The 22,779-nt window shown below is 36.1% G+C and overlaps 1 protein-coding gene across 2 annotated transcripts in view; it reads left to right on the top strand.

Moving 5' to 3' along the window:
* The window catches only part of LOC105296721 (S-adenosyl-L-methionine-dependent tRNA 4-demethylwyosine synthase), a 186,535-nt gene extending 166,204 nt beyond the window's left edge, over positions 1-20,331 (top strand). For both annotated transcript variants that reach the window (XM_011366973.2, XM_011366972.2), the window contains exon 16: positions 19,150-20,331. In XM_011366973.2, the coding sequence (XP_011365275.1) occupies positions 19,150-19,371 (222 nt within the window). In that variant the 3' untranslated portion in view covers positions 19,372-20,331. The remainder of the gene's footprint in view (positions 1-19,149) is intronic.
* The last annotated feature ends 2,448 nt before the right edge of the window (positions 20,332-22,779 follow it).

Here is a 22,779-nt window from a genome sequence, read left to right as displayed (position 1 = left end):
TCTACAGACTTGAATCTACAAAACAGATCATGTAATCCATAAATAAATAAGAATAAGTATTGACTATTCAGCATCCTCATTGTTTATGCTGCCGATCCCAAATTTACTGTTGCTCTGCTGTATTTTTTCAAACACATGACATCACACAGAGCATTTAAGAGAAAAATCTAAATATTTGATTTGTAATGGCCTTCACAATTGGATCCTTTTCAACTTCACTGTATTCCTACTCTCCGAGCTTTTGCAAGGCTCTATCTTGTTGCTTCTTTCCTCTGTGCATTTGCCCAAAATATCTCTTCTGCCAGAAATGTGCTGATCACCTCACCACATCACAATTTACCTGGTGAATCTCTACTCCTTAAAGATGTAGATCAAACATCTCCAGAGTGGGGGCCACTTCTCTCAAATCTGCATGCACATATATAAGGCTGCCTTCTCTAAGAAGGTATCGGTTTCCAGAACACAAGGACTGTCATCCCCGACACTTCCTAGAGTACCTAGTACATATTAAATCCTCTCTCAGTATTTGTTTAGTGAATTAACAACCTTTTCACCTTTATCTACTTTCCTTTTTCATTGCCTTACCTTCTGAAATCAAATACATTGTTCCATCTTGCTATTTTGGTGTACTTACTTACCTCTTCCTTATCATTCATTTGTTCAATATTTATTCTACTGAGTTTGCTATTTTAAAGGTCATCAGTGATTTGCTCATTGTTAAATCCAGTTGTTTTGTCATTCACCATTCCTCTCTGGTTTTTTTTGCAGCAGGAAATTGATATCTACCTATGCTTGTTGAAAGTCTTTCCTATCCACAGTACTATACTTTTCTGATTCTAGTTAAGTTAGCTAACAGAAGTAAGAGCACTGCTGAGTAGTAGAGCATTTAAAATCCCTCAACTGTGGCATTTTTTTCCTTTACTCATTTCATAAATTTGAAATTCCATCTGAGCCAGAATATTATATAGCCCCAAATGTAAGGTAAATCTTAAATGAAAAAAATTTGAGGGAGATCCCAAGTATTGGTTGAATATTTACATTTAAATGACATTTAAATATACTGCATTAAATTTCTAAGATTTTCACAACATGAAATAGCTTCTGGAGAGTCCATTATAATTATATTACCCTATTCATACCCAGAATACTCCGCGGTCATTTGCAGTGCAGTGATTTTGTCATTGCCATATGCTGCACCACATGCAAAGCATTTCTTAATTATTATAGTGAATATATATTGAAACAGGTGATTATTTTTTAGAACAATTTTGTTGTTTAGAAGTGATATTTAGATAAAGTTCCTGCCATTGGTAAGAGGCAAGCTCCTTAGTGGGTGGGAAGGTATAGGAATAGAACATTCAGTGAGTTTCTCTGACGTTGAACAAAGTAAAGATATAACAGACTGCCGCATTCAGTGAGTGGTAAATCCTGCCATGTCCAGCACAGCTCTGAAAAATGTACCTGAGTGGAAACAGTGGGAGATTGAGAAAAGAAAGAAGGCAGAAATCTGGGATCAGGAGGTCCACTATCCACTGATGATGGAGTAGTGGCCCAGTTTTATTTTTACAAGCTGCTTTTATACAAGAGCATACAATTGCTGGCTAGGATAAGATCATCCTCTGCACAATCACCCAATCCACACCCTGCTATGATCTTTTGCAGTTCCATCTGCTCCCAGCTATGAGCGTACTTCCCTGTCTCGGAGTAACACCTAACACCGTATTGCTCTCCAATCAATTTGTACTTCCCCATTCTTAGGAGGGTTCTTGAGGCGAGGCAACCTTTGATTGACCTCACAGATTGCAAGGACCTCTTCAGCTTGCAATCGCTCTCCACAGCAGACTCACATTAAAACAGATAAGTCAGCATATTTTAGTTCCAAGATTGAGCTAGAGGGGCAAAGAGATGACTGCAGTTGCCTGTCCGTTAGAGGACGGTAGACCTGTGCTTTGGAAGGGACAGTTGGGAAGAGGAGGTACAATGAGCCTTCTGCTTTTGGGTTTGCAGCTTAAATGTAACCTTGGTCCTGTCAGTCTGCAAACTGATAAGACCACGATGATCAATACACTTTCATAATTTTAGTTCAGAAATAGATCCCTCTACATACTAGTGATCACTCCCTAAGGAAACCAAGTGGTAGGTGATATGTACAGCTTGCAGAATCCACATGGCATTGTTTTAAAACTTAATTCCTTACTTTTTTAAAAATAGACTTTATGTTTTAGAATAGTTTGGGATTTCCAGAAAAACAGAAGATAGTACAGAGTTCCTGTGTACCCCGGATTTGGCCTATTATTAACATCTTACATTCGCATAGTGCATGTTACAATTAATGAACCAATATTGACACATTATTATTAACTAAAATACATCATTTATTTAGATTTCCTTAGGTTTTACCTAATTTCATTTTTGTATTCTAGAATTCCATCCAGGATAACATATAACATTCAGTTGTCATGTCTCTTTACACTCTTCCTGGCTATAGCTGTTTCTCAGACCATCCTTATTTTTAATATCAACTGCTTTGAGGAGTACTCCTTAGGTATTTTATAGAATGCACCACTACTGAAATTTGTCTAATGCTTTCTCATAAGATCTGGGTTATGGGTTTTTAGGAGGAAAATCACAGAGGCGAAGCACCATTTTCATTGCATCATGTTAAGGATGCATACTGTCAACATTATTTATGACTATTGATGTCCTTGATTCAGCCAGATGAGGTAGTGTTCGTCAGGTTTCTCTACTATAAAATTACTCTTCCCTCTACCTCTCTGTACAATCCCCTGCAGAAGGAAATCACTGTATGCAGTCCATATTTAAGGAATGAGAGTTATGCTCCACATCCTTGAGGGTGGAGTGAGTGTCTATATAAATTGCTTGGAATTCTTTTGAACACATTTGTGTCTTCTTCTCATATTAATTTATTAATTTTTCTATCAGTATGGACACATGGACATTTTATACTTTGAGTTATAATCAAATTCTTTTATTTCTTTTGCTCAAAATATTTTAGCTTTAGCTGTTAGGAGCTCTTTTAGTTGGTTCCTGTGCTCTTTTGACATTCTACCCGGCTTTCTGCATCAGTGGTGGGCAGGGAGTTTGTTTTTGTTTGAATTGAGCACTTCCTTACTTTCTACCACTGCAAGATGCTCCAGGCTCATCTTGTATATGTCCTGTACCAGTCCTAGGATCAGCCATTTCTCTCAGGAGCCCTGGTTCCTTTTATTAGAATATGGTGTTTAGAAACCAAGATCTGGGTGAAGATACGTTTGTTGCTCCTAAGGCATCTTTTCTTTTAGTCTCTCTCAGATGATAGAGCAAGGAAATATATCTACATATACTAATCTTTGTATGTACATATGTCTATAAATATTTCTATATGTAACCGTTTGTGTTTATATTAAGCTGAACATACTGATGTCTCAAACTCTAATCCATTAACATGTGATTCTTTCTAGCCTCCTCTTCTTCCTTACTTATAAATTCACACTCCAACAGTGAGAAACCTAGCTCCAGTTATTAGTCATCTATAAACTCAATTGTTCAATGTCAGTATACATGTATAGTAGTATCAGAATTTTGAACAGTAGAATACAGTGCTTATGTGTAGATCCTTTTGCCTTTAGTCTTACAGGCTTCACTCATTTCCAAAGTTATTTCTTTCAGTATCTTTTCCCCTCCCACATCCCCTTTCATTGAAGTTATTTCACATATTTATAATTTAGTTGGATTCTCTTGTCACAGTCTGCATCTTTTCCTTGGATTCTCCAACCACCTAAATGTTTTGTTTTTTTTTTAATTTACATACTTCAAGACTCAGTATTTGTGCTATAAAGTCCCATATGTTTGGAAAAGTGCATAATGTCAATGTAACAGAATAGAAAGGCCAGAAATGGAACCACAAAAATGTAGTTAACTGATCTTTGACAACAAAGCAAAGGCAATTTAATGGAGAGACGATAGTCTTTTCAACAAATGATACTTAAAACAATTGGACATCCACATGTCATGAAAAAAAGAAGAATCTATATACAGATCTTATTGCTTTCAAAATTCATCATAGACCTAAACATAAAATAAAAAAACTATAAAAGTTATAATTATAAAAGGAATGGCCACATTCACCTGTCTGTCAGTCTTTCTGAATGTTTCCTTCCTTTTTTTCCCTTACTTCCTCCCTCCCATTTGGTTCTTTTGCTTCTCCATTTTCATATCACCTGGTATGGCTGCTGTGGCTCCAGTTTAGCTCAAGCATTCACCACCATTTGATTCAATCTCAAGTGACAGATTCTCAGGAGAAGATTTGCATACAAATAAGATCATATCCTCTGTGGACAGAGATAGTTTTACTTCTTTTTTTATTTGGACATTTAAGTTTTCTATTTCTTGCCTAATTGCTCTGGTTAGGACTTCTAGTAATGTGTTACATAGAAGTGATGAAAGTGGACATACTTGTCTTGTTAACTGATCTTAAAGGAAAATCTTTCAGTTTTTCATCATCGAGTATAATGTTCATGGTGGGTTTTTCATACATGGCTCTTATTATGTTAAGGTAGCTTACTTCTATTCCAAGTTTGTTAAATGTTTTTATCATGAAAGAGTATTTTGTCAAATGCTTTTTCTGCATCAGTTGAGATGGTTATGTGTTTTTTTCCCCTTTCATTCTGTTAATGTGGTATATTACATTGATTTTCATATGTTGAACCATTTTTGCATTCCAGGAATAAATCCCACTTGGTTATGATGTATAATCCTTTTAATATAGTGCTAAATTTGGTTTGATATTGTTTTGAGGAGGAATTTTGCATCATTGTTAATAAGGGATATTGGTATGTAATTGTATTGTGATATCTTTGTCTGGCTTTGGTATGCAGGATTCATAGACCGAGTTAGAAAGTATTCATTCCCTCTTCAGTTTTGAGGAAAGTTTGAGGGATTTGTCCATTTTATCTACATTATCTCATTTAGTCATTCTGAGTATGCCCTTATAATCCTTTTTATTTCTATAAACTTGGTTGTAGGTCCCTATTTTCATTTTCGATTTTAGTAATTTGAGTCTTTTCTCTTTTTTTCTCAGTCTAACCAAAATTTTGTCCTTTTTTTTGATCTTTTAGAAAAATGAGCTTTTGGTCTCAGTATTTTTTGTTTGTTTGTTTTGTTTTCCAGTTCTCCATTTTGTTTATCTCTTCACTAACCTTTATTATGTCCGTCCTTATGCTATCTTTCAGTTCAGTTTGCTCTTTTTTCTAGTTCCTTAGTTGTAAAGTTAGGCTGTTGATTTTAGGTTATTCTCTTATTTTAAAGTAAGCAATTATAGCTGTAAATCTCTATATCCCATAAGTTTTGATATGTTGTGTTTTCATTGTCATTAGTTTCTAAGTATTTCTAACTTTCCTTGTGATTTCTTCTTTGATTCATTGGTTGTTTAAGAGTTTTTGTTTAATTTCTACAAGTGTGCATTTTCCAGTTTTCCTTCGGTTACTGATTTCTAACTTCATTCTGTTGTAGTTGGAGAAAATACTTTGTATGATCTCGGTCTGTTAAAATCTATTTAGACTTAATTTGTATGTCAGACAAATTTTGTGATCTAAACATGTGGTCTATCCTAGAAAATGTCCCATGTATACCTGAGAAGAATGTGTATTTTGTCTTGGGCATAACGTTCTATGTATGTCTGTTAGATCTAGTTGATTTATTGTGTTAAGTCATGTACTTCCTTACTAATCTTCTGTCTGGTTATTCTCTTCATTATTGTGAATGGATTATTGAAGTCTCCAACTATTAATGTAGAACTATCTGTCTGTTCTTCCCTTCAATTCTGTTAGTATCTGCTTCATATATTTTAGTGATCTCTGATTAGCGCCATAAATATTTATAATTGTTATATCTTCTTGCTTTATTGAACCTTTTATTAATATATAGTTCTTTGTTTCCTTTGACATTCATTTTGTGTGATATTAGTTAAACCATGTCTACTCTCTTGGTTACTTTTTGCATGGACTGTATTTTTCCATCCTTTCATTTTTTAGTCTTTGGCTATAAAGTAAGCTTGTAGACAGCATATAGTTGAATTATGTTTCCTTTTGTCCATTCTGCCAGTCTCTGTTTTTTTTATGGAGAGTTTAATCCATTTATACTTCTGTTATCAGAATAAGTAATCAATAATCAGTATACAGATCTCCAGTGTTTGGAGGGCAGGGTCCTTATTGCTCCCTTCCCACTCCTCCACGGGCTGCATGTAGGCTGCTTCAGCAACATGTTCACAGCTGACTGCTATGTGGATAGGGAGTGGTATATGGGAAGCTGCTAATGATCTAAGCTGAATTTGACTGAAATTAACTGCAATTTACGATCCAAGCCTTCCTCTGAAAGTTGCAAGGCTTCAGTAGACATCAGAATTTCAGTGTAGTTATATTACACAGATTCTGCCAGTATAATTTTTGTCTGGGTGGGAAGAAGTATCCTGATGCTTCCTACTCCACCATCTTCCCAGAATCCTGTACTCTTATATTTTTTAAATTTGTACTTAAATCTAAAGTTAATTGGCATTATTGTCCTCCTTCAGCACAATACAAGGACTCCCCAATACTCTTTACTTCAATTAATGCTTGTTTCAGTGGATCCATATAAATCCCACTTTCGTGATTTCCTCTTGCTTCTTGCATCTCAGTTGTTCCTACTAGATGCAGTTTCCTTCTCACTGAAGTGAATGGTAAACTTAGTCTTTTTCTCCTTGAAATGTCATTTTTTCACTTTTGCTCTTAATAGGTTATCAGAGTAGAAAACTCTAAATTGATGTATTTCTTCCTGGTACTTTGAAGATATTTTTCAGTCGTCTTTCAGCATAATCTTTTCATTATCTCCTGGTATCTTTCATCATTGACGAGATGTCTGGTGTCATTCCTTAGGTTTTTTTTTTTTTATCCCTTAGTTTTAGTGTCTGCTGATAAACTCAACAATGAATAACATTGTTCATGCACTACTTCAATTCTTATAAAAATCTTATGAGTCATAAATACTGTTTTTCTTGTTGTTCCAAAGGAGGAAACTCAGGCCAAGAGAGTATAAGTTTTGTCCAAAGGGACAGCTAAAATTCAATCACATATATTTCAAAATGCAGAGCCTACTTTGGACCACTACATTATACTGTCTTTCAAATGCTACAGAGCAGTCAGACAAGATAGGGAAAGAGAAGTGTCAGTTGGAAACAAGGTAAAGATTTCCTCACCCTAGCTTACCAAGAAGCAATCTCTATGATCTCCTCCAACATCATCAACTCTGAGGAAATTTTTGCCAAATTTAAGACCCTGTGGGTAATTAAACACTGGTCACAGAGGCCTCCCTGTTGGCTATCTAAACTTGTAATCTGTAAAGAGAGAGAACAAGAGCTGTCACCTCCCCACACATTGCCCTCTTAGAATAAGAAAGGAATTGTGTTTCTTCATTTAGGTTTTGTGCAGTGTTCTCTTAACAAAACCTACTGACCGAATATTTTTCCTTCTGTGTTACATGTAGAACTCACTCTTATCAGAAGCCTGATTGCTCCAGGTAATTCTCAAGAGAAATGTCAGAGAAAATGGCATTTTGGTGATATTGCTAAGAGGACTTGGCTCTACTCCAACAAAATTGGAGATTAAGATTGAAACCCCACAAATTGAGTTTCTAGATTTAAAAACGTTTTTAATTGCATTTGGATATATCTAGAGTTCAATCTCATTGTTGTAGTTTTGTAGTTTTCCTAAGACGAATGATTCCCAGGCAGCTGTTGCCGTGTGAATACTGCTTATCACCATTAAAGTCAGAAAAAGGTGGCAGCTATGTTCAGTATTCCACTATCTCATAGCAGACTACCCTGGGACTTCTTCTACCCCTTCCCAATTAACATGTACTTCTGAGTTATGAAAAAGCCTAGCAGTTCCTCTTCCATCCTTTAACCAGTACTTCAGTTGTTTGGTTCATAAGTATTACCATATATTTGGAGGACCCAACTTAGGAAATGATTGATACTAAAATCACATCAAAACCCTTTGTAAGAGTGTGAAAATGAAAATGGTATATATGATTCTTATTTTTGTATTATTCTGCTTTGTTGATTATATCTGGATTTTGAGATCCGGTGATACATTAAAGGATTTATTTTACCCAAAGAAGGGGCTGACCTTTGCCCTCAGCTTCTAGGAGGTGATCTCTAAGCTCTTAGAATATTGAGCCTGCTAAATGTCTATGTTTATCTGGGGGTCTTGGGCTACACTAGATAGTCTACTCTAAGCTTGTTATTTAGGGTAGGGGCTTTAGGTTACACAGTATCTGCTAAACCTTCAGAGAGGCCAGACACTAAGGTCAGCCACTTGGTAATCAACTATGTGTGGGGAACAAAACCCAAAAAAAAACGAAAAAGGAAAAATCAGGTGAGCTTTCTAGGTTGGCAACATTCCATGTCTATTGTCATACATCATTGCGGAGGAAGTTAACACTGTCCTAGACTCCACTGGGAGAGAATAACTGGAACCTCCATGTGTGGAACTTGGAGTCTATATCCTTATTCTGTAATAAGCCATACTATGAATCTTAACATCTTTTGATGAATTCTGTGGTTTCTTACAGTGAATTGTCAAACCCGAAGTGGGCTGGTGAATCCTTAAATTTGAAATTGGTGGCAGAAGTGGGAGTGGCCTTGGGGATTTCTGAACTTTCTACTGCTATATCTGTTTTCAAATCCCAGCCTTACCTTTTCATATTTTTCTTATCCGCAAAATATGGGGAACTCTATTTATAGGGTTATCACGATGGCTAAATTAAGTAATGTATGTAAAGCATCTACAGTAGTGCCTTGCCTATAGCAGGCTCATAATAAAGGCTCTTCTCTAAAGGTGCTGATCATTTGATTTGTCAATAAAGAATACTGCAATATCACATGGAGGAATGAATATTCATTCCTCCAATGGTGATATTAATAAATAGGTCTTGATTTGTTCTTTTCAGCTTATATGCAAGATTTCCTCATTTTAACTCTTAGATGTGTAGAAATATGATGCCTTCGAATGATTAGAACTTTTCAGTAGCTACACAGTATAATTTAAAAGCTGGAATAACTTCAGCAAAGAATGGTTGAGACAGGATAGGGCAGGCCAAATGGTAAGAATTTTTGTTTGTGACATTTTGAGTTTGAAGGACTTGTCTGTATGGAAGATAGAATAAAACTAAAGGGAAGTCATTTCTTCATCTACAAAAAAGAAGCAACATGCTCACATTTACTATTAGGAATTGTTTCAGGTAATAGGAATACCTCTCACTATGGCAGTTTTATTATTATTTTTTAATTGCTATTTTCCCAGAAGGGATGAAAGCTGTGTAAGTAAAACAGAACCAATCAAAGGTTGAGCAAACTAACTTTAGAGGTTGCAAATAAAGTTTTTGGTTCACCAGCATTTGCCTTATTAAGACTGTCTCTGCTGTGCTGTACTTGAGTAGAGAAATAATCAATAGAAAGCATGCCTCTTCTCATTGTGCTCATTGTTTAGACTTTATGCTGAGGAAGATTGAAGAACACTAAGAATTTGAAATATACAGATCATTTTCTGTAACTTTTAGATCAGTTCAATAAAGGGAGCTAACATAGAAGTATTATATATAAATAAGTCTAGGGGTAAAAAATTCTCTCCTGGCACTTAGAAATACTTGAAAGATATGATGGTTCTTACTGTTTTGTCATTTTTTCAGTTCGACAGCTAATAGATAATGCGGGACAGTGTAATGACCATGGGCTCTTAAACAGCCCCAAGTTTGAATTGTGGCTGTTCTATTTACGGATGATGGGACCTTCAGCAAATTTGTTACTTAGGTTTTTTGGACTTTTGCCCTTGTTTTAAAGATGGGAATCCAACCACATGTCTTTGTTAAGTGGATTACACAAGGTAAAGGACCACACATAGTGCCTAGTATAAGTAAGATACTTCCTAAGCATCTGTCACTACCAATGTCATTCAGATCTTCTCCTTTACTCCATTTCTACATTTGTTGGCTTGGCTTGTTAATAATACACTCTTTCCTCACTTGGATGGATTGGTCATTGCTATTTTTAAACTTTATTTATTTTTAATCAAATTCTATATAGGCAGGGTTTAAAAAATTAAAGTATATTACAAAAATCAGCAGTTCCTCATCCTCTCCTCAAACACATACCTCCTTTCCCCACCCCTCTCAACTGACAACCACTTTCAGCTTTTCTAGCTGGTTCTTTTGGCGTTTGTCTTCATATCTCTAAGTAATATACTTAATATTGCTACTACTTATTGTTTTTTTTTTTATTTGCTCATTATCTCTACACTTTATACTATGGAAGATAAGAGTTAAGCTCTCTTCTACCTTTTCTCATTTACATCCTCTATTATTCTTCCACCTCTCCAACATATGTATAAAATAATTTTATGCATTATTATGATCATATGAACACTATTACTGCTGAGCAGTGCAATTTCCTATGATTGCTCTTTGTTTCCAGCAACTTTTTAGTTTCTTTGGAGTTAATATTTATCTTCTTTTTTCTGTGTCTAGATTTCTGTGTTCTTTAGCTAAATCAGCTCTCAAATTCTCTGCCATCATCTCTCTTTCCTCTCAGACTCTCAGATGTGTTGGGTTTTTGATAAATGAACACATCTATCTATTATTTATTAAGCATTTTTGAATGATAAACCCAAAACACCTAATTATTTCAAGAGGTTCATTTTTTTAAAGGAGTCTGTAGAGGCCCTTTCTGGCCCACCTACTTTGGAGGCAGAGCTATCTTACTGGATTTGCTTCAGCTCTCTCCTGTGTAAGGTATCTTATTTCTGGGATCCTTCTGATTTACTCCCTCATTCAGGTGAAATATCTTCCAATAGATTCCAATAGAAGGACTATGTAGGAGGTACAGTTCATTGAGAACTTAAATATCTAAAGATACTTTTATTCTCTATACACACTTGATTGATAGTTCTGCTAAGATATAGAATTCTAGGTGGAACACTGTTTTCCCTTTGCAGTTGCAGCACTGTCTTTTAGCTTTCATTGTGGTTGCTGAGAACTCTGAAGGCGTTCTGAGTCTTAATCCTTTGTATATGACCATGTTTTCCTTATTAGATTGCTCTTTATCATTGTTCTGAAATTTCCCTGAGATGTGCCTCAGTGTGTCTATTTTTATCCATTATAGACCCCTTTAATTTGGAAACTCATGGCCTCTACTTCTTAAAATTTTTCCAGAATTATTGCACTGAGAATTTCCTCTATATTTCTCCTTTCTTTCAAGAACTATTATTTTGAAATTGGGTCTCAGGCTAGTCTTTTAATTTTTTAAAAAAATGTTTTCTTTCTCTCTGTTTTACTCTATATTACAGAAGATTTTCTTTATTTTGTTAACTTTCTTGTGAACCTTTCATTTCTCTTCCTATAGTTTTAAAATCTAAGGTCTTTTTCATTCTTTGTTTCCTTTTATAGAGTAACTTTTTAAATGAATATAGTATCTTCTCTCATTTTTAAGGATAGTTGTTTTAGTTTAGTTGTTTGGGTTTTTATTGTATTTTGTTTTGTCTTTTTTTTCCTGCCTAGGCTCTGTTTACTTTGTTACTCTTTTCTTTTTCTTTTTTATCTCTCTTTCACATTAGAAGTTTTCCTCAGATGGTCATTAGTTTTTTTCTCATATTGAAGTGAGAGACTAAAAAGCAGATTGGGAGTCTTAAGTGAGAGGACTGGCTGGGCTCAGCTTTTTCTTACAGAAATCTAGCTGTGTCACTCTGCAGGGAACCCAAACTCAGTATTCAGTCTGTCCTTCTTGGCTGGTCAGAGGGTCTTCTAATTTCTCCACCTTGCATGGCCATCAGAGCTCAGAAAGCAGATAGGGAACAGGGCTATTCTAATCCTTCATTTTCAGTATGATATCCCTATCCTTGTTAATCCATAGAATTTTCTTTTATTGTCTTCTGAGAATAAACCTATTTTTTTTTCTGTTGGGGAATGTAGTGGGCATGTTAGGCACCTGCTCAGTTGCATGTATGTACAGGAGGTCAGGAACTTGGGATTCTAACAATTTCTTAAATAGAATATAAATCTATTGTTGGGCTTTTGGGGGAGAAAGTTAGTGCCTTTGCTACTCCTACTTCCAGGAGTGACTGGTGCCACCATTTCTGTGCCTTTGGGGAATTCTGAAGCATAAATTGGGTTGAATTTTGGATTTTTCAGTCCAGTTTAAAATTCAGGTCTCTTGGGTCTGCTAAGCTAGTTATAGTGCTTATCCATCATTTTTTCAGCTAACATTTGATATCTTTATTCAGCTACTGAAATCTGATACTGTTTTCTCCTGATCTTTTCATTTTGTTGATTATTTCCTTTGCTATGCAAAATCTCTTAGGTTTGATATAGTCCCATTGGTTTATTTTTTCTTTTGTTTCTCTTACCCAAGGAGACATATTTAAAAAAACAATTACAGGAGCGATATCAGAGAGTTTACTGCCTATGTTTTCTTTTAGGAGTTTTATGATTTCAGGTCTTAAATTTAAGTCTTCAGTCCATTTTGGGTTTATTCTTGTATATAGTGTAAGAAAGCGATCCATTTTCCAAGTTTTACATGTGTCCAGTTTTCTCGACACCATTTCTTGAAGAGACTGTTTTTATTCCATTCTATATTTTTGCCTCTTGTCATAAATTAATTGACCATAGAGGCATGGGTTTATTTCTGGGTTCTCTGTTCTGTTCCATTGATCCGTGTGTCTGTTTTTAGGCCAGTGCCATGATGTTTTGATTACTATAGCCTTGTAGTATAGTTTGATATCAGGCAATGTGATAACTCCAATTTTGTTCTTCTTTCTCAAGGTTGTTGTGGCTATTCTGGGTCTTTAATGGTTCCATATAAATTTTAGGATTATTTGTTCTAGTTCTTTGAAGACTGTCATTTGTGTTTCAATAGAGATCACGTTAAATCTGTAGATTGCTTTGGGTAGAATGGACCTTTTAATGGTGTTAATTATTCATACCAATGATCATGATAGAGCCTTCCATTCCATTGTATCTTCTTCATTTTCTTGCATCAGTGTCTTGCAGTTTTCTGAGTACAGGTCTTTTATCTCCTTTTTTAGGTTCATTCCTAGGTGTTCTATTTTTTTATATAATTGTAAATGGGATTGTTTTCTTAATTCCTCTTTCCGATAGTTTCTTATTGATGTATAAATGCAACTAATTTCTGAAGATTAATTGTGCATCCTGCTACTTTGAATTCATTTATTACTTCTATATTAGTTTTTTGATGGAGTCTTTACAGTTCTCTATATATTGTACCAAGTTATCTGCAAATAATGAGTTTAACTTCTTCCTTTCCGATTTGAATTATTTTTTTAATTATTGTCTGATTTCTGTGGCTACAACTTGTAATACTATGTTGAATAAAAGTGGTGAAAGTAGACATCCTTGTCTTATTCCTCTTGTTGTATTGATCCCTTTATCATTATAAAATGTCCTTCTTTGTCTCTTGTTATACCATGTTTTAAAGTCTATTTTGTCTGATATAATATTGCTATGCCTGCCTTTTTGTTGTTTCTATTTGCATGAATTATCTTTTCCATCCCTTTGCTTACAGTCTGTTTTTGTTTCAATCTGAAGTAGTTCCTTTGCAAGCAGCAATATACATGGATCATGTATTCTTATCTTTTCAGCCGCCCTAGATTTTTTTTTTATTGGAGCATGTAAACCACTTACATTTAAAGTAATTATTGTGTATTACCATTTTATTATTCATATTTTTTTAAGTTTACTTTTTCTTCGTCTTTAAGAAGTCCCTTTAACATTATTTGTAATATAGGTTTGGTGGTGATAAACACCTTTTTCTTGTCTGGGAAGCACTTTCTGTTCTTCGATTCTAAATGATAGCCTGGCTCGTAGAGTAATCTTGATTGTAGATCCTTGCTTTTCATCACTTTGAATATTTTGTGCCAATCCCTTCTGGCCTGCAAAGTGTCTGTTGAGAAATCAGTCTTATGGGAGATCCTTAGTATGTAACTAACCATTTTTCTCTTGCTACTTTTAAGATTCTCTCTTTGTCTCTAACCTTTGGCATTTTAATTATGATGTGTCTTCACGCAGGTCTCTTTGGGTTCACCTTTTTTTGGGACATTGCACTTCCTAGGCTTGTATGTCTATTTCTTTACCCATGTTGGGGAGGTTTTCCATCATATTTCTTCAAATAAGTTTTCATCTCCTTGCTCTATCTCTTCTCCTTCTGGTACTCCTATGACGCGAAGAGTTGTTACATGTGTTGTCCCAGAAGTCCCTTCAGTTGTCCTCATTTTTTAAAATTCTTTTTTTCTTTTTTGCAGTTCAGATTGGGTGTTCTCCACTACCTTCATTTCCAAATCTCTGGATCCTCTGCTTCATTTAATCTACTATAAATTCCCTCTAATGTATTCTTCATTTCAGTTATTGTATTCTTCACTTCTGACTAATTCTTTTTCATGTTTTCTATCTCTTTTTTATGTTTCCTGTCTCTTTGCTGAAGTTGTCGCCGAGGCATTTAATTCATTTCTTAAGTTCACTGAGCATCCTTATAACCAGTGTTTTGAACTCTGCAGGTGGTAGATTGCTTGTCTCTTTTTTGTTTAGTTCTTTTACTAGAGTTTCATCCTGTTCTTTAATTTGGGCGTTTCTTTGTCTCCTCATTTTGGCTGACTCTCTGTGTTTGTTTGTATGTATTAGGTAGATCTGCTTTGTCTCCCAGTTTTGGTAGGGTGGCTTTATATCAGTGTCCTATGGGGCCCAGTGGTGCAGTCTCCTTTGTCACCTGAGCTGCTTGCTCCATGGGTGTCTTTTGTGTGGATTGTGTGTGCCCTCCTCTTGTATTTGAGCCTTGATTGCTATTGATACCTCAGTGAGAGGGATTGACCCTCAGGCTGACTGGCAGTGAGGAATGGCTGTGGCTACAGCACATGAGCTATTGTGCATGGGCTGACCCCATGGAGCAGAATTCACTTTAGCAGGGCTCTGGTGTCTACTCAGTCTACCCTTTGGGTGTATCATTTGTGGATCTCCTTAGATGGTGCCCTTGTGTGATGTGAAGCCAGCTACTAGTTATGTTGGTTCTGGGGCCTCTTGGAAGGAGCTTTGATGTAAGCCAAAGTCAGCCACTTGCTGTGTCTCACTTGGAGGAACTTGGTAGAAGCTACAAAGTGATCTGCAGGTGATTGCCACCTGTGCTGGGCTTGTAGGTGCCTGGGAGAGGCTAAGCTATGAACCGATGCCAGACTCGGGGCTGCCTAGCAAGAGGTATGAGGCACGCTGAGGACAGCCACTGCTTGTCTGGGGTGTGCAGACCTTTGAGAGATTTTAGAAAAGTTTTTAGTGTGAGCCAAGGCTGGCCATTTGCATGGAAATGCCACTGGAAGTAGTTCCAGGTGAGTGCTCGAGTTAGGTGTGGTGGGCTCTTAGAGAATTACCTGAGTGGGATACATGGTGTTAGCCATGTTGGTGGAGACTCAGACTTGGCACCTGCCTGCACCTGTTGGCTGTATGGGGGAGGGCTCAATAAACTAGCAATGGCGTCTAGTAAGCTGCCTTCACCTCTGCCTCTCTAGCCCTCTTCCTGAAGGTGGTCAATTCAGCTCCTCCTTGTAGGTCCCTGGCACTTTCCAAGCAGCTACCCCAGTGCTGGATCTCAGTGAGTCCATGAGCAAGTCTGTGGGCTGTCCCTTTAAGACCTGCAGTTCCTAGGTCTTTGTCAGCCCTCCATCTCACTCAGCTGTGATCCCTGCCGGTTTTCACAGCCAGATGTTATAGGGACTTCTCTTCCTAGCACTGGTGGTCCGGGCTAGGGAACCCTTTGTGGGTCTGGGACCACTCGCTCCTCGTTGGGTCAGTGGGTGAGGACTCTGCAGCCGAGATATTCCTCCAGATTCTTAACTACCACAAGTGGGTTTAGGACCAGCCCATTCTGCATCTCTTTGCCCCTCCTACCAATCTTGCTGTGGCTTCTTCTGCATATTCCTGATTATAGGGATCCTGTTCAGCTAGACTTCAGGCAGTTCTTAATGATGGTTGTTCTGTAGTTTAGTTGTAATTTTGTTGTGATCATGGGAAGAGGCGAGCACAGCATTTATCTACTCCATCTTGACCAGAAGTTTCTTTAATAGAATCTTTTAAACATTTAAAATAATGGAGAACTTATTTGTCATTATTCTATTTAAGGAAATTTTCCCTGTGTGAAAGATAAGAAAATGATGACCCTTTGTATAGCAGTTCGATTGTTTTGGACAGTGGAAGCCCATAAAAGTGGCTCATCAATCTTTAGCAGCCTGGCTTTATTTAGTCAAGGCCATACCTTATTGCGCTTTTGAGATCATCTATGACCTTTGGAATTTATTGTAGTCAGAATAGACCAGATCTTCATTAAACCGTATTAGAGTTAGGAAATCAATTTAGTGTGTTACAGCCAACAATTTTTTAAAATAAAATACATCGCCTATAGTTTTATTAAAGTTGTGTTTCCAGAATATGTGTGCGTCGATACATGTGTGTGTACTAGGTTGAGATATGAGATATATTTCTTACTGCAGCTTGTGGCAAAAATTTTCAATCTATTGCTCTAATCCAATCTAATCTTGTAGTCTCGCTTAGAATGTCCATGGCAAGTGATAATTGTTAGAGTTTGAGGGAGAAAGGAGACCAGGATTGTGAATCCTGAGGGGACAAAAAGACATAGAGAGGAGGAGAATATGATTATTTGCTTTAACCAGCCAAGCCAGGAGTCCCCAAGAGGACTCTTCTAGCAGGCCCAAACTCCAGGGGATGGGGTTGGTTATTTATCACATTTTGCTCTGCATTCCTAAAGTACCTTGTGTATAATCTCACTCACTGCACACACCATGTTATTTTGTAATTTTTTAAAACGTCTTTGATGAGCCAAGTTTATAGATGGCCCTCCATAAATGTTATTAGGAGAGAAGAATAAAAGGTTGACATCATTATTGGCCTTATTTTACTTAATACTTGTTAATGACATGTTTACTCCTGCACTAGTAAAGAAGTCATCCCATTTCCAGTCACATGTGAGCATTATGCCCTGTACCGTGAGTACATTGTGAAAATAGTCCATACTATCTATGGAGCCAATAGCAGCAAAATTCCATCCTGTCTCTCAAGATGTCAGTAGAACAGCTGGAATTTTTTTCATTGTGTAGCTTCTAGCTTTGTTAAGAAGTAAGGAGGAAGAAGCTAGGCCCTTTTATGTCCTTAGTGACAACATAAATTATAATACATCAGATATAGTCACAAAGCTAACTGTCTTGGCATGGTGGGATGAGGGAGGGAACTACAGAAGCAATTATAATATGCTCTCATTGGGCAAGTTCAGAGTACAGTGAGGTCCTGTGGCAGAGAAACTATCATAGTCTGAAGTGATTTGGGAAGACCTTCCAGAGCAAAGGACATGTGAGGAGACCTGAGGGTTAAATAGGTATTAATCAGACAGAGGGAACAGCATGGGAATCACATGAAGCAACTAGCTCATGAAGAGCCTCCAAATGGAGATTTGATATTTAGACGATATGTCCTAGATAATGGAGCTCTTATCTGCTGTTGGCATAGTAATCTTAGGCAGCCTACAGAAGATGGAAGCAGCCAGAACTGGAATCACAAGATCATTCAGCTGGAAAACTTGCAGAGTTCCAGAACACTCCAGAACTGAGTGTCTATGTTAGAGCCGTGTCAGGGCATGGTGATAGAAATGCTGCTAAGAAAGAATCAGTGGGCTCAGTGGTTTTTTGTGAGGGGCCAGGGAAGGGAAGGGTACCTTTGACTCTAGTTTTGAGGTTTGGCACCTGAGGATGACAGTGATGGCTTTCACAGTAGTAGAGAACATTCAAGAGCAGTCAGTCTTGGAAGAAAAAATGACGGGGAGATAGGATTTTACATCTTGAGTTGTAGAGTTCATAAAGCCCTTGGGGCACCATTTCAAAGTATGGTCTTATTAGAAGAAAATTTCTTATGATTCATAGATAAAGTTTTTCATTTTTTGGCATTTTTCCCCCTTGAACGCTCTTAGCTTTGGGGTAAAAAATCACATGCCATTACAGCACAAGAAATATAGTCAATAATATCATAAAAACTTTGCACGGTGCAGATGGTTACTAAACTTATCATGGTAATCACATCGTAACGTATCTAAATGTCTAATCACTATGTTATACATCTGAAACTAATATAATATTGTATACCAGCTGTACTTTAATAAGTTTTTTAAATTAGATGTCATTTAACTTCATATTTTAACATTCTAAATACAGGAACATATATTTTCAATATTTTTATCAGCTAAGACATGAGATTGTTACTTGGTCCATAATCAGGCTTTTTAAAAAGACAGTGGCATAACAGATTTGTCTGTTTATAAATCAAGTATCAGAGTATACATTTACATGAATGTCAAATAGGCAGTTAGAATTAAAAGCCTCCACAGTTCAATTAGTAGTTCCTTCAGAGCCTCCTTAATTTACTTTGTTTTCTTCATGCCTAGTCATTATCCTACAGTGACTTCTGAGAAGCAATTTTCTTGAGAGTACAAATTAGATTATATCCCTTTATTGAACTGAAATTTTTAACAAGGCTTTCCACTAATGAGATATGGTATCCATGTTAGGCTAAAAAGGCTAATTTGAGTCATTAAGTTAGCATTTCAGAATTTGAAGTTATTGATTAAATCTTCACTAATAACACAAGCAAAGTTTAGTAATGAAAAAGATTCTACTAGGTGCTACTAACACAACCATGAAAATTCATACCAGATAAAAAGTAGCAAGAGGAATTAGAATTAGCTTGACCGTTAACATATAATGCCCCCAAATCTAATAAACCCTCTTTCATTGATACTGCTTAAGATAAACTTGACTTTCAATTCTAAGATATACTCTTTATTCAGCAATTGGGTCTTCCAGGTTCAGCACAGCTACAGTCCTAAGGGAAAAGAAACTCTCCTTTGACTATAGCACATTCTGCTTTGATATGGAACCATATCTGGAGCGTGAAAGAATTTTCTTTAACATGATAGGGAGAAAAGTTCAGCTCATTTTTTTATATTTATTTGATTTTTTTTACAGATATTTTTACTTCTGACCTGACTACTTTTTTTCTTTCTAGTTTAAGATTGATAAAGAATGGTGGACGTGGATTGATTATAACCGCTTCCAGGAGCTCATCCAGGAATATGAAGACAGCAGTGGATCAAAAACTTTCAGCGCAAAGGATTATATGGCCAAAACTCCTCACTGGGCATTATTTGGTGCCAGCGAAAGAGGCTTTGATCCCAAGGACATAAGATATCAGAGAAAGAACAAATCAAAGGATATTTCTGGATGTTGAAATTATCTGAATTTAGGATACTGAAGGACAAAAACTGATGCCCCAGCAGGTTCTCAAATTCCACTATGATTTTTTCCAAGGATAAATTACACAAACTGTATTTCATACACAAGAGACTATGAGGCAGGACATGGGAATGCAAGTCACGTCCTGGGGTTGGAGAAGTAGTATGCACATAGTAGTATGCCTGAGACTCACAGCCTCACCATTTTTTCCAGAGCTCAGTCCCTTTCCTGATTTTACTTCTGAGAAGAAAATCATTTAGGGAGGGAAGTACACAGTTGTTATTAGAACTTAACAGTTTTGAATTATAATTAGTAAGAATCCTTAGAATGCTATTCATGAGAGTATTGTACAGAATGAATATCTGTTCTTCTTCCCCTCATGGGCTCTTGGCCTTTGTGGACTGTATTACCCTGAGGTAAGTGTATCTGCCACCTCTAAGATTCCATCCTCTTCTTGTATCTTAAGATAACACCTCCTGAAAGTAAATTGTCATAATTCTCAATTATTTTTAATACCGCATAGATTACTTCAAATTTTTGCTTAGTGCCAACACTTTAGATACTGAATTGGTTGTAAAACTGTACTAGATCTCATTCCATTCTCATACAGATTGCCATAGAAGGTTATATATGAGCTGGATTTGAGTAAAGCTCTCTTCTATAAGAGGAATTGTCATATGATGTCACTGAATAATTATTCCCACAGACTTTGAAACAATGAGTACAGTTTGCTTTTTATTTAAAAAGTCAGAGCCCTTTATGAGTATACATATAGCAGGTCACTATTTTCTTTCACTTTGGAGGCCCTAGCTATTTATGCAATCTGTTCTTTAAAGTTCAAGTTTTTTCTAATTGAAAACATTAAATACTGAATAGTTTTTGTAAGTATCATAGAGATTTTTTAAATTCCTTTGTCCTAAAATTTTAATTAATAAAAAATATTATAGACTTAGAACACATATTTTCTTTTGATTTTTTTCTCATATTAATTTTTTTGTTATTAAAAATTATTGAGGTGACATCAACAAAATCCAATAAGTTTCAAGTGTACAATTCAACAGTATGCTGTATATATATTGCATTGTGTGTTTACCATCCAAAGTTAGATTTTTTTTCTATCACATTTGATTCCTTTTACCCCTATCTACCTCCCCACTCTCCTGCTTCTCTCTGGTAACCACAGGTCCACTGTCCATGTCCATGAATCTCTGTTTGTCATGTTTGTTTGTTGCTTTTAGATTTATATCCCACATATGAGTGATATCATATGGTTTTCAACTTTTTCTGTCTGGCTTACTTTGCTTAGCATGATTATCTCATGATCCATCCAAGCTGTTGCAAATGGCAGTATTTCATCTCTTCTGATAGCTGAGTAATATTCCATTGTATATATGTACCACATCTTCTTCATCTAGTCATCCATTGTAGAACACTTTGGATGCTTCCAAGTCCTGGACACCGTGAATAATGCTGCTATGAATATCGGTGTGCAAATATCGTTTCGGATAAATGTTTTCAGTTTGTTTGGGTAAACACCCAGTAGAGGGATTGGTGGATCATATGGTAGGTGAATTCTTAGGCTTTTTGAGGAACTGCCATACTGTTTTCCATAGTGATTGTGCCAATTTGCAGTCCCACCAGCAGTGTATGAGGGTTCCTTTTACTCCACATCCTCTCCATCACTTGTTATTACTTATCCTGTTGATGATTGCCATTCTAACAGGTGTGAGATGGTGGTGTCTCATTGTGCTTTTGATTTGCCTTTCCCTAGTGAAGTTAAGCATTGTTTCATATGTTTGTTTGCCATTTGTATGTCTTCTGGGGAGAAGTGTCTCTTCAGGTCCTCTGCTCATTTTTTGCTTGGATTGGTTTTTTGTTTTTTTGTTATTGAGTTGCATGAGTTCTTTGTATATTTTGGATATTAGGCCTTTATCAGGGGTATTGTTTTCAAATATATTCTCCCATTTAGATAGTTGCCTCTTTGCCTTGTTGATGATTCCTTTTGCTGTGCAGAAGCTTTTTAGTTTGATGTAGTCCCATTCATTTATTTTTGCTTTTACTTCCCTTGACTTTGAGGTCAAATTCATAAAATCCTCTTTAACTACAAGGTCCATGAGTTTAGTACCTAAGTTTTCTTCCATGCAATTTATTGTTTCAGATCTTGTATTCAGGTTCTTAATCCATTTTGAGTTAATTTTGGTGTGCGGTGATAGATAACAGTCTAGTTTCATTATTTTGCATGCAGCTTTCCAGTTTTCCCAGCTCCATTTATTGAAGAGGTTATCCTTCTCCATTATATGTTTTTGTATCCTTTGTTGAAAATTATTTGCTCAAATAAATGGAGTTTCACTTCTGACCTTTCAGTTCTGTTCCACTGGTCTGTGTGTGTGTTTCTAACCAATACTATGCAGTTTTGATTATTGTTGCTTTGTGGTATAATTTGAAGTTAGACAGAGTGATACCTCCAGCCTTGGCCCCTTCTCCTAGTAATGCTTTGGCTATTCAGGGTCTTTTCTGCTTCTATACAAATCTGATGGTTTTTTGTTCTATTTCTTTAAAAAAATACATGGGATTTTGTGGGGATTGCATTAAATCTATAATAAGGTCGTTTTAACTATATTGATTCTTCCAATCCAAGAACACGGAATATCTTTCCATTTCTTTGTGTCTTCTTCAATTTCTTTTAATAGAGTCATAATTTTCATTATATGGGTCCTTCACATGTTTTGTTAGGTTTATTCCTAGATATTTTATTCTTTTTGTTGCAATTGCAAAGGATACTGTTCTTTTCACTTCTTTTCCAGACAATTTATTATTAGAGTATAGGAATGCTATGGACTTTTGAACATTGATTTTGTATCCTGAAACTTTACCATATTTGTTCATTATTTCTAATAGTGCTTTAGTGGAGTCTTTAGGGTTTTCTATATAATCATGTCATCTGCAAATAGCGACAATTTGACTTCTTCATTTCCTATTTAGATGCCTTTTATTTATTTCTCTTGCCTGATTGCACTCACTAGGACATCCAATGTTATATTGAATAACAGTGGTCATAGTGGACAGCCTTGTCTTGTTCTTGATCTTAGAGGAAAAAGGTTTTTAGTGTTTCACCATTAAGTATAATGTTAGCTGAGGGTTTGTTGTATATGGCCTTTATTATGTTGAGATACTTTCCTTCTATACCTATTTTATTAAGTGTTTTGATCATAAATCGCTGCTGTACCTTTTCAAAGGCTTTTTCTGCATCTATTGATATGATAATATGATTCTGATTCGTTATTTTGTTTATGTGGTGTATCACATTAATCGATTTGTGTTAAACCATCTCTATGCCCCTGTGATGAAGCCCACTTGGTCATGGTGTATAATCTTTTTAATATGTTCTTGTATTCGCTTTGCT

This window comes from Pteropus vampyrus, unplaced genomic scaffold, assembly GCF_000151845.1.
Source record: "Pteropus vampyrus isolate Shadow unplaced genomic scaffold, Pvam_2.0 Scaffold128, whole genome shotgun sequence".
Taxonomy (NCBI): domain Eukaryota; kingdom Metazoa; phylum Chordata; class Mammalia; order Chiroptera; family Pteropodidae; genus Pteropus; species Pteropus vampyrus.
This window is presented reverse-complemented; position numbering and strand designations above follow the sequence as displayed.